This window comes from Panthera onca, chromosome A2 (assembly GCF_046562875.1).
Source record: "Panthera onca isolate mPanOnc1 chromosome A2, mPanOnc1 haplotype 2, whole genome shotgun sequence".
In the NCBI taxonomy this organism is placed as follows: Eukaryota; Metazoa; Chordata; class Mammalia; order Carnivora; family Felidae; genus Panthera; species Panthera onca.
Genome location: NC_138340.1, coordinates 69,924,176 through 69,937,172, shown reverse-complemented (window position 1 = coordinate 69,937,172; position 12,997 = coordinate 69,924,176). Strand labels below are relative to the sequence as shown.

Sequence of the window (12,997 nt, the reverse complement as noted above, 5' to 3'; positions counted from 1 at the left end):
AAACACAAGGAATGTTTACACCCCGCAACATTTCCCCAAGTCTTCCCTTATGTCATCAATTAAACCAAATGTGCCCAGTTTTTCCTTCCCTCCTTCTCTGGGTCATGATGCCGGCCGGAGGAGCCCATCTTGCAAACTGAGCAAGTGCTGTCTAAAGGCATGGGCACCAACAACATGGTGGTTTTAATTCCCTCTCCCTTTAAAAAGATGTAGAAAACACGACATTCACGTCTATTCATAGCAGTAAGGATTGCATTAATATTGTTGAATTACACAGAGGACTCTGCTAGGTTACTCGGCGTCTTTGCTAAAGGATTCCTACAGAATTAGACTTGGTCCTCTCATTCTGATCCTGAGTATTTCTTTTTTTTTTTTTTTTTAATGTGTCTTTATTTTGAGAGAGAGAGAGTAAACACTAGTTGGGGAGGGGCACAGAGAGAGGGGGGCAGAGGATCTGAAGTGGGTCCTACGCTCACAGCAGTGAGCCCGACACGGGGCTCGAACTCACAAACTGTGAGATCATGACCAGAGCCGAAGACAGACGCTTAACCGACTGGGCACCCAGGAGTCCCCTGAATATTTCTGAATCCGTGCTGTGGCCCACGCCCTGATAGCAAAATAAGAAGGAAGATTTCCCGTAGCCATTTGTAATTCCTATGGCTCTCTCTCACAAAATGTCCCCTTTTCTTTAAATTAAAAAGGAAAAAGCCTCTGCTTCTCTCTATCCTTATATTTTACTTTCCTATTAATTTATTTTTAGTCATTATTTGTGGTTATTTGTGGTCAGAGCTTTACATCAATATCAAGATTCCCACAGAATCAAGCAACTGTACTTTTAACCGATAGCCAAAAAATCCAACAAAGTTTATATGATTGTTTATTTCTTTGTCCATGGTTATGTTTCAAGTTATTTGCACTGTTCGATATTGGTTGAACATAAAACAAAAATTAACCAGGAAATATAATTTGTATTACTATATTCTGACACACCAGGAAAAATGTACTGCAAAGAAAAGTCTAAGTGACTGTGGTCTTGGCCACATGAACCATTTATGGCTTTTCCATTTCTCTTGGGAACTTTGTGTGGCTTTGAAAGAGATTAGATATTTCCAAAACCGAGACTCTATAAATTAGTGGATTGGATTAAGTAATGCAAAAAGTTTGTTCATTTCCTTTGGTGATTAACAGCTGTCAACAAATAAACAAAAACGAAGGAAAAAGAAAAAAAGGAAAAGTATCAAAGTGAACAACAGTAAACTTATAAAAACAATCGCCTTAGTTTTTATCAGAACAAAGGGGTTACAAAATAACCTTACCCCTCCAGAACATTGCACTTCTCCACACACTCCTTGCCACGGGTGACGTTTTGGCAGGACACGCAGTCTTTCGGCTCCGGGCCCCAGCATCCCTCTGACGAGCATAATGGATGACAGACATGGCCTATGGCCTCTGAGAAGACACAGGGAGCCACAAGGAGTCAGCTAGGGGACAGCGACTAGAGGGGCCAGTTGAGACCACACCTGTAAATGAGGTGCTGGGTTCTCTGTGACCCTGAGCTGCACAGACATGCTGGGGGTCCCTGGAAGAAGCAGTGACACAAAATGGGCTTCTAGAGGCCAACTTCAAGTTCCCTTTTCCGGACTGGGAGTCAAGGGTTCCTGGTCCGGACCTGGGTAGCACTTTGCTGATGAGTGTCATAGCTGATGGAGACACAAGGGAAGGTTTGTGGTTCCTTGCCGTGTGCTGGGCACCATGTCAAGAGTTTTATATACAAAATTTCACTTCATTCTCTCACTAGCAGTGGGAATCACTGCGGTCTCCATTTCATGGATGAGGAAGCCAAAGCCTAAAGGTATTAAGTACATTGACCAAGATCTGGAAGCTAGGAATGGCTAGAGGCAGAATTTGAACTCAGATCTGCTTCTCCCAGTGACCAGGGTCTCGGTAAAAAGAAATGTGCATGGCCTGGCTTCAAGAGAAGCCTGTGGCTCTAAACTCAGATGAGGAAATGTCGCTGTAAAATGCTCATTCTATCTGCATGCGTGTGTGTATGCCTCTATGTGTTGCCAGCTAGAGTCATTACAGGCTGAAATGAGCAGGGAGAACGGCTGAAAGGTAAAATAATTAATGCTGAATTTAGTTCTGTACGTTACAAATAATTGACAGCTTAAACCTCCAGGCAAATTCATCCTACGAAATGTGAATGATCTGGAAACAATTCCGGTGAACTTCCCATGATAACTTCACATGTAGGACTGTACAGATTTATTTTAATCTGCTTCTTTAGGAATGAAAAATATAATTTAAATGTTTGGGAATCTTCTAAATCAACATACATGACCCACGTGAACCATCTCCATGATCAACCAAAGTGATTACTTACTGCAGCCTTTTTCATCTTTGTTGTTTATAATTTTGGTTTTCTGACTTGAAGTCCCAAACAGTTTTTTCCAGTTTATTGTATTTGCATAGCACAATTTTTGGTTTCCTGAAACGATCACATCTCCATCACTTATCTCCTTGAGGGAGCGTAATCCCAAGGACGTTATGTCCAGGCCGACAACCGCAAGAGAAAACTGACCACTACAGTGGAGGGAAGAAAAATGTGAAAAATGACCAAAAAATTCTATCACTAAAAGCTTTATTTTAATTTTCTTCTGGACCACCTTATATGTACTACAGTCCCCCTCCCAGTGACTGTAAGTCATATTGCAGGAAGTCTCTATTGCAACTTTTGAAAATGACAACAGATTTTTTTAAGATCCTCCAGGGAAAAGCTAGTTCCTTGTCCATTTACTATCTTTAACCCCAGTGGAATACTGAAGGTGAATAAATATTAATGTCATTATTATATTTACTGCATGTTTTTTTTTTTTGCCTGGGAATTGAACAGCATCTTCTTCTTTTTTAATGTTTATTTATTTATTTTGAGACACAGAGCAAGAGCATAACAGAGATGGGGGAGGGGGAAGGAATGCATGGGAAGGGGCAGAGAGAGAGGGAGAGAATCCCAAGCAGGCTCCACACTGTCAGCACAGAGCCCGATGCAGGGCTTGAACTCACAAATCTGAAGATCATGACCTGAGCCTATCGAGAGTTGGACACTTAACTGACAGAGCCATCCAGGTGCCCCGAGAGCACGTTCTAATCCCTCAAATATCCAAATACACTTCAAAAATCATAGGTTCATTTTTCCCATCCACCCACCTACCCATTAATCTATCTTTCCATCCACTCACCCATCTATTGATCCATTTGTCCATCTACTTATCTAGGCAGGCATGCTTCCATCCATCCATTTTTCCACCTATCTATCCATCCATCCATCCATCCATCCATCCATCCATCCATCCATCCACCTATCCATCCATCCACCCTTCCATCCTCTCATCTATGCATCCATCTACCCACTCATCTATCCATTCATCCATGGATTCATTCAACTATCCATCCACTCAGCTATCTATCCATCCATCCATTGATCCACTGACCCATCAATCCAACCATTAACCCATCCATCCATATATTGAACAAACATCTGAACCATCCAACTCTGTCTGTGCTAGAACTCTATAAGACTATCAATGTTTTCATCAAGAGACTGGATAAAAGTAATTCAGACTAAAAGGAGGGAAATCCTGAACCACCAGGAGGAACAGGAAGGCAAGAAAGCATCTGATGGGGTGCTGAGAACCAGGAGCTACTGCTGGAGCAGAAACCTGGAGGTGAGGAGGCTTGGGCAAGGGATCTAGGGAGGGTGACAGAAGACCTTGCACACCTTGAGCTTGGTTGTTGTGTGCAAATGATGGGGAACTACAGGAAAGAGACTTGCATTTTTAGGAAGCTCATTGGACACCAGGACAGGGAATAGACCAGCTGAGGCAGCACTCAATGAGGAGACATCAGACAGGAGATGACAAAAGTTGAATTTGGAGACCCCTCCTCTCCTTGTTTCTCTTTCTCTCCTGACCCTTTCCTCCTTCTCCCTTCCCACAACCCGGCTCCTGTGGAAAGCTAGGAGCCCTGTGTTGAAGACCTGTAACTCTACTGTTTAGGAATTTTCTCTCAACATGTGCCCACAGAAGCCTAGGCACTGGGACAAAGCTGGTGTCTTCCGTGCAGGCGAGACCTGGCTCTGATGAGCTGTACCTGGAGCCAGCGATCACCCTGCCCCAGGAGGGACTGTGTATTTCTGGACTTCTCATAAATGTGAAAAGGTAAAAAAAAAAAAAGTAATTCTAATTTTGTTTAAATTCTGAAATGTAAGCCAACTGGCACCTGCCAGTCACTTAAGAAAATGGATCTAATGTTTATTTATTTTTGAGACAGAGAGAGACAGAGCATGAATGGGGGAAGGTCAGAGAGAGGCAGACACAGAATCTGAAGCAGGCTCCAGGCTCTGAGCTGTCAGCACAGAGCCCGACGTGGGGCTTGAACTCACAGACCGTGAGATCATGACCTGAGCCGAAGTCGGACGCTTAACCGACTGAGCCACCCAGGCACCCCAAGAAAATGGATCTAAATCTCTTGTCTCTATGAAAGAAGTGGTTCAAAAGAAGTGGTCTTGAGAACTCAAAACAAAGGGGTCTTTCTGGGAAGCAATGATTATTATCAGAGATGCACAGCCAAGAATGTTTTTAAAAAGCAGTATATATTTTATGTGTACTGTACTCTAATTTTCTTTAATATAATTTTAAAATGTTCATTTATTTTGAGAGAGAGAAAGAGAGAGTGCACATGAGCAGGGGAGGGGCAGAGAGAGAATCTGTCAGTGCAGAGAGCCTGACGCGGGGCTCGAACTCACAAACTGTGAGATCGTGGCCCTGAGCCGAAATCAAGAGTAGGACGCTTAACTGACTGAGCCACCCAGGCGCCCCGTGATTTTCTTTAACATTGAGTGATATTATGTCGTCGTTTTAAAGGACAATTAATGAGTAATAGTTCTCAGCATCAGACTGTTTCCAAGGCAGGTCTGACAAAGAAATTCTCAAACCATTATTACTCTGAGCTATATTCAAGATGCTTCTACATGAGTATGCCACTGTCGGAGTTGGAAAAGGGGAACCCCTGAACCAGTCGTGTATTAAAAAGTCTGTCAGCCCCCTCTGACGCGGTGTGCTCATAAGGACATGTCATTTCAGGACTCCTCTTACCAAAACACGTACAACCTCCATCGAATCATGAGAAAACATCAGCCCTTCCACAAAATGCTTGGCCAGTACTTTTTAAAAGCGTCAAGGCCATAAGCGAGATGAAAAGACACAGGGACTGCTACACATTGGAAGGGACTAAGGGGACACAGCCACCAAGTACAGTGCGGGGTACTGGACTGCACACTGACACGTGGCATTCACGAGCAAACTGGTGACGTCGGAGTGACGTCTGGTGGTGGAGGTCACAGCAATGTGCCGATGTTAATTTCTTCCTCTGCCTCCCGTGCCACGCTTAGGTGAGAAGCTGGCTGGAGGACTGATGGCAGCTCTCTGCAGGATCTTTGTAACAGCTGTAGAAGTCTAATTTCAAACTCTTCTGTAGGTCTTACTTAAAAAAAAAAGTTTTGCTTTTTAATCTACCAGGCTTTGGCTCGGGTCAACTTACTGTTGCTTTGTTCTTCCACGTATGATTTCTAGGTTCTCGAAAGCATGGAGGTCAGTCCTGTTTTCAGGCCAGGCCTGAATCAGCAAAAACCCTACAAAGGCAGAAGGAAGGCTCAGACACGCACCGCTTATATAACGTTTCTTTTTTATGAGACATTTTAGGATTCTCGAGAGACTGTAACAGGACCAAGAAAGGTGAACATCTGATTGGATTCTTTTTCTAATCTTTACCTTACCCACGTGTTGATACAAGCCAAGGCACAATTAAACAGCGGACATCCTGCCTCTGACGTAGAATCCCCCGTCCCTCCCTGCATCTCTCTCACCACCCAACACCCCCACAGGCTGTCCCGTGGTGCCGTAGTCCTGACAGCCCTGCTGGGCTCCGTATCTGATGACCCAGACTGGCTTCTTGATGACAAGTGCCATGTCTTAAGCTGTCACAGAATGAGATTCACAGATTTTCCTGACTTAATTCCAATATTCCAAACAATCTTGTTATTTAGGTCCAATTATTCCCTTTTTTATGGATGAAGGCAGTGGAGCTCTGATGGCAGTCATGGACCAAATGTTGGCCGGTGGCCGAGCAGGGACGTGAAGTCCAGTCTGTGAGGCTCGAGAGCCTGTGCTGTTCCTTCAGCACTTTGTCTTTCCTCTCCCTCTACCCATGAAAGTCACTGGGCCATCAGGACGGCTGGCCGGGGCCGAGAAGACAAGGACACAAAATCGGGAATGACTCAAGTCTTTGATTAAAGTGTTTACCCTTCATGTGCAGGGGAAAGCGCATTTGTGAAAATGATCAAAGAACCCATTAGTCATTAGTGGTAGACGTTCAGAAGAAATGTCCTTATGCCAAGAGAGAAGAGATTACATCCACAAGTTCTCTCTGTACAACACCCATTTTCCATTTATGTTGATGGATATGTTAGCAGCACACACCTGTAATTTCCTTTACAGTTTTTAGAATATCCAGTTCCTTTGGATCTAGAGGTGGAGTATGCGTGAAGGAGTCACTGAAACAAGCAACAGAATGATTATTGATTAACAATCTCGTCCAGTGAACAAAGTGGATTTTGTGTTTCTCCCTACCAGTAACTTAATCTGTTACTTACCCTCTAAATGCTACTGGCAGGATATGAAGATCTCCACTGATCGAGGTGCAATTTTTGAAGTGTTTAATATTTGTAGCATTGATGGAAAGTGTGTCTTTAAATTCACCAATTCCTATTCCATTACAAACTATAAAGAGAAGGGAGATGTTTATTCCATTCACATATGTTGGATTAAGAGTAGCTAGGGATCTACAGGCAGAGGGAAGCGGGAAGGGAACTGTAGCCATGAGACTATCACTGCCATGCCATCATTCATTCATTCAACAAACATTCACGGAGGCCGGCTGGGCACCATAACTGTGGCAGGGCTTGGAGTTAAGCGGTTGGAGAAGGTGATGCTGTCCTCGTTGATTGCCGTTGCTACCCTCAACTTGGGTTCTCTTCCTCACGATCTCCCTCCTAGACTTAGTCTAATTGCTCTTAACTACTCTTGCTTCCTCTGGTTTGTGTCCTTGGCAGAGCAATCCACGGGCTGCCGCCAGCACCACCTCTGTCCGGCTCTCGTCAGGGCATTCCCCTAAAACTCAACACCTTTCCATTGTTCTAACCTGGTTACGTCTTTGTCATCAGTCTTACAGAAACAATGGGCACAGATTTTTTTTTTAATTAGTAAGAGTAAGGTCCGTTCCTCTGAGGATGTTGAAAAATAGAATAAAGGGACCAAAATGACCACAAATTCCACTCTAGGATATTTTGAAAAGTGTTCCTTCCAGCTATCCTCCGTGGTGATGACACGCCAGATATGTTTTTTTTTTTCGCTTTTTCTGCTGTGAACATTCCTCATATCATATAAACTATTCGTTGAAGGTGATTGTTAATGGTTGTCTTATATTACATCATAGGGAATACTGTAATAACTTTTATCAGATTAACTGCTTTTCTTCCCCTGTGTTTATGTGAGCCAAATGCTTTGATCTGTGTCCTATTGCTACATCAGTCTCAGATGCCCTTTTCCACACCCTGAGCCCATTTATTAATTTATATCCACTCCTAAATTTCCATCTCAAATTCCATCTCTGCCCTAAAGCCCATATTTATCTGCTGTAATTCTCCGTCTAGAATTTGCAGATAAATTTTGGTACCTATCTTCCAGACCTATCTTGACTTTGAAGTACAGTCACTGAAAATCTCATTGCTCAGGATAAGGTCCTAACCTGTCCCCCTGGACTTCTAGGGGGTACAGTCAAGCCCCGCTGTCCCACCGCCCACCTCTGTGCTCTGCTTCATTGGGAGTCCCTTGTCGCAAAGAACCTTCCACTCTGGCAGCCATGACTGTCCTGCTGGGTCTCTGGGCTCACTCTGTGTGCCAGCCTCCTCTCTGGTCTGGGGGTGGAGGGGGCTCCTCTAAGGACTCCTGTGTCGACTGGCTCACTCAAACCTTCTTGTGCGGCACCTAACACATTGTGGGTTGTGGGATTCATGGCCGAGCTTCTTTAGGATTCATAGGGTCTGGCTGACAATGGAGAATGAGGTGGCCATATAAGGACTTGCCATTTAATTACAGGTCTGGCAGAGAATTCCATGTGTTTGAGAGAATATTCATTCTCTCTCTCTTTCTCTCTCTCTCTCTGCTTGTGTGTGATAGTGGGGGCAGGGTTACTTTAATTCCTAAATTCAGAGATAAATTATGTATTCACCCCTAGACATTCCTGCACCGTCATCCTTACCCAGTGGTATTGCCCCATACCTGAAGGGCTCTGAATTTGGGATACGCAGAAAAACTGGTCAGAATCACTACAGGAGAATCAAACTGTTTACGTGTTTGAACACATAATGTGTTTGAACACAAAATGGACAAAACCAAACCCAAACCATCTCTGGTTATGTCAGTCGTGTGAGGGCGCTGACAGTAACCCTCTCTTTCCACAGCGGACTCTTCTCTTTTACTCCTTCTGTGCCAGGCGCCGCCCCACATTCTTATTTTTCTCCTTCTATGTCTCCTCTGCCAGACAGTTTCCTGAAGCCAAAGGACACTCATCCACCAGGGCACTGACCCGCCTGCCCCCCAGGGGTTATAAGACCGGGAAGAGGTGGACCGGGCCGACGAGCTCATGGGTCTGGCCTAGGACCAAGCTTGCATGAACTTCAAATCTTGGCTGTTATTCTTAGCTGTTGAAACTTGGGCAAGTCATTTAGACTCCCTGGTACTCAGTGTCCTCATCTGTAGAATGGGATCATGATAACACAGAGGTGTTGGGAGGGTTCAATGACATGGAGGCTAAGCTGACCCCGTGGAGAATGCGTGTCAAATGTCTATGGGAGTAAAAAGGGGAGCAATCAGTTTCAACTGAAAAGACGGATAGCTTCACAGGGAAGGCGGCACCCGTGGATATCAAGGTAAGCGGCTGGGCACTGACGTGTTGTTTCTAACACCGAAATAGTGGAACAATCAAAATGAGCACATAAAGCGAGATCGGTTGCAAAAATTCTGGTGCAGCCACAGAGGGGAGCCTATGTGGCTGTACCGGAGAATGAAGAGGATTTACATGGACTCATCCGGAGTGATTTCTAGGATATATGAAGTTTAAGAAGCAAAGTACAAAGAGCGTAGACAGTGGCTTTTGAGCAGAAGACACGACTGGGACACAGGAGCCAGCTGTAGGGGCTCCCACTGGCCACATGTTGAGCTAATTTGAGCACCCAAAGGAATGACAGGAATGAATTACAAGAAATTGAATAAAGAAGGATTCCATGATCTCATGTAGGAGGTAAAAAAAAAATTTTTAAAAAGAATGCCAACTAATAAATGTAGAAGAAATGACAGAAATAGGAAGTCACTCTTTTATCACCACCCAAAAATCTTTTCTGATTTGTCATCATTAGTAATGAACTAACATGGCATCCTATGTCCCTTGCTGTGAGACGATGAGAGGAAATCAACATGACGTATAATGCTCCTGCCCAAAAAAGCTCAACGTGAATGTGACCATGAGGAAAAACAGCCAGTGAAGCCAAACTGAGGGACCTACTGCAAAATACCTGGCCTAGACTCTTCACATCAGGTCACGGAAGACAGAAGGAAAGCAAGTGGGGGGAGGGGAGCTGAGCCACAAATGTCAAGTAATGAAGAAAATGGGGGCAAGACATCTACCTGAAACCCATGATTGTTGATTGGGGTCTGGATTGAAAAGCAGCTAAATATGACATAATGGGGACAGAAAGAGGAAGTCTGAACTATGTAGAATACTAGGAAAGAGTATTGAGTCGATGTTCAACAATCCTGAGTGTGAACCTGGTCTTTCTTTACTTAGGAGAATGGCTCCCTTTGTAAGAAAATAGGCTGACAGACGTAGGGGTGAAGTGTTACAATATCTGTAACTGTCCTATAGATCAGAGAACAATTTCACCCATGCATGCACACATAACACATACACACAAATATGGAGGCAGTGAACGCAATGTGGCAAAACACCAACCAGTGGCGAATTCATATATGACAGGCATATGGTGTTCACTGCACCATACCTGCGATGTTTCTGGGGGTTCAAAAATTTTTACAAAAATGATAAAGTAAAAGCCCAAGTAGGAGCACGCTAGCATTGAGGATACTCCAAGAACAGGGCACGGGATGAAGGAACAAATTTGTGAGCCTGAAGAAAAAGACTTGCTCAAATCTCTTCCCGAGTCTGATGCCGAGGGGGGGTCCGGCGGAGGTAGGGCAGAAAACCCCCAGCTTCGTGACCAGAGAGAAAGCCTCATCCCCACCCCGTACAAGCCTCCTACCTTTACGGCAAGGCCCCTCACACTTTTTACACTTGCGGACGCCATCTTCCTCCACTTCGTAGCTGTCAGAACTGCAGGCACGGACACACGAACCGTGGTCTGTCACCACATAGTTACCTGGGGAGAGACAAGGAAAGGAAGGTGGTGAAAGCAGCAACAGGTGTTTCTGGGCCTCACACAGTTGTCACCTGTTCTCCTACAAAGGCGCAGATGAAAGGGGCCTATCATCCTCTGCTTTTATTTACTTTAAGGACAAAGAACGAAAGGTTGCAAACAGACAAGGTATCTAGTTCAAGAGTTTTTAACAGCTTACGCAGCCATGACATGGAGAAATAGATTTCAGCACGTAGGAGACAGACGTGTCAGGTAGAACGTGGTGTCTGCTCACAAGTTTGGAAACATCTCCTCACAGCTCATTTTTCTGGACGTTCTACCTTCAGGACCTATGGTTAAAGCCTGAATACTTATTAAAACTAAGTGACCCTGAACGAAGCCCAGTCTTCCAGCGAAGCTGCCTCATCTGAGGATACACATAATTCGTGTGGCAGACCTGCTGCCCTCTGTGGTTCTGTCCAGCCTGACAACCTTCCCTTTGCTGGGGGCTGGGACCACCAGCTGGTGCTGCATGAAGCCAGGCACATGGGTCATCTTCCAAGCCTCCCCTCATGCTGACTTAATTTAACATAAATATCAATGTTTCTGGAGCTCTAAGTGTTCCTGTTTTGACTTCCCCCAGTATGTCCTCACACATATTTCTTGGACATTTGTAATTTTTCTTTCTGTAAATTGTCTGCTTTTCTCCCAGGTTCTGTTTTCCTGTGGATTTATTTTTTTTTCTTTTTTTAATGTTTATTTATTTTTGAGAGAGAGAGACAGAGCGTGAGCAGGGGAGGGGCAGAGAGAGAGGGAGACACAGAATCCGAAGCAGGCTCCAGGCTCGGAGGCATCAGCACAGAGCCTGACGCGGGGCTCACACTCACCGACCATGAGATCAAGACCTGAGCCGAAGTTGGGCACTTAACTGACTGAGCCACCCAGGCGCCCTGTTTTCCTGTGGATTTTTATTTTTTATTTTTTTAAATTTTTTTAACATTTATTCATTTTTGAGAGTGAGAGAGACAGAGCATGAGCGGGGGAGGGGCAGAGAGAGAGGGAGACACAGAATCAGAAGCAGGCTCCAGGCTCCGAGCTGTCAGCACAGGGCCCAACGTGGGGCTTGAACTCATGGACTGTGAGATCATGACCTGAGCCGAGGTTGGATGCTTAGCTGACTGAGCCACCCAGGCGTCCCTCCTGTGGATTTTTAAACTTTACCTAGTAAGCCCTCCATCAAAAATGATACCTGTGTCATAATTGTGGCAATTTTTAGAAATTTTATTCAGTTAGTCCCATTACCATGGTGTACTGTTCAATTTGTAAATTATTTTTCTGTATAGAATTAAAGGTTTGCATGTCCACAAATCTGGTAGGGCAATGCTCCCTCTCATAATGGTACCTACAATTGTTTTTTTTCTCTTGGTTAATTTTCCCTCCTAGAAATTAGGAATGGTTTATAAAGCTTTTTAATTAGACAACTCTACACTTTCTCTTTTAGGACATAATGCCTATCACCATTTCCCTGAATACTATAGCCATCTGTAGAGGGCAAATACAAATAACCAAAACCCAATCCAAAACAATTAAAACAAAACAAACCAATACACAAAACCCCTCCTGTGCAGTGTTAGAACCCCTAGAAGGCACAAATTTGACCAGGATTTTAACCACTAAAGAGGGCGGGTCTTGTGACACACTCTCTAACTTAGGTCTACTGGGGCAAGAGCTAAACAGTGAAATGACCCAGTGGCCATGGGTTTGTGCCAATCAGACAACTGATATTCTGGACCAGTACAGCTGGACCTCGGTCCCAGGGTGTGTTTCTTGTCCTGGCCACCATGGACGTGAAAACTGACGGTGGTGAACAGGGCACCAGCCATCGCCTGTCACCTGCGGCAGTGTCCTAACCCATCCCCTATACCGTTGGAAAGGCCTACGGTCACCTGTCTGACAGTGAGGCAAACATATGGACAAAAAGATTACCCAAGACAGAGGGACTCAAGGATTAGGAGATAAAACAGGAAATGGATGCCTGATAACTGAAAGGGTTTTGCATGTGATGAACTCACGGGGGCATTTCTTCACACAGGTGGCACCAAAGCTGTATTTTCCCTCTGGGTTGACGTCCATCTGGTAGGTGGTAGGGTTGTAGAGCATGAGTGGCGGGCAGGTGTCCTTGCACGTGGCTTCATCCCGGAACTTGCGGCAGACCTGTTCACAGGAGGGACATGCACTGGTCAAACTGGCAAGGACGCTCAGCACTGTGTCAATTCTGTGCAGAAAGCTCAGGTTATAGTTCCCAATGTCCAGGAATTTGATTCAAGCAAAAAAAGAAGACAAAAACAAGCAAAAAAAAAACTGGCCAAGTACTTTCAGTAGAGTCAGAAAGACCTTTTTCTTAAAAGTATGATTTTTCTTACACTGTCTTAGCTGTGATAATTTATGGTTTATGATGGAAAAAAATACATC

The 12,997-nt window shown here is 44.5% G+C and overlaps 1 protein-coding gene across 3 annotated transcripts in view; it reads right to left on the bottom strand.

Annotated features, from left to right (window-relative positions):
* Positions 1-12,997, bottom strand: part of EGFR (epidermal growth factor receptor) — a 210,112-nt gene that overhangs the window by 43,089 nt on the left and 154,026 nt on the right. For all 3 annotated transcript variants that reach the window (XM_078442597.2, XM_060632158.3, XM_081795013.1), the window contains exons 7-13: positions 12,598-12,739; positions 10,433-10,549; positions 6,710-6,836; positions 6,537-6,610; positions 5,599-5,689; positions 2,384-2,583; positions 1,317-1,449 (exon numbers count right to left, since the gene is read on the bottom strand). In XM_078442597.2, the coding sequence (XP_078298723.1) occupies positions 1,317-1,449; positions 2,384-2,583; positions 5,599-5,689; positions 6,537-6,610; positions 6,710-6,836; positions 10,433-10,549; positions 12,598-12,739 (884 nt within the window). The remainder of the gene's footprint in view (positions 1-1,316; positions 1,450-2,383; positions 2,584-5,598; positions 5,690-6,536; positions 6,611-6,709; positions 6,837-10,432; positions 10,550-12,597; positions 12,740-12,997) is intronic.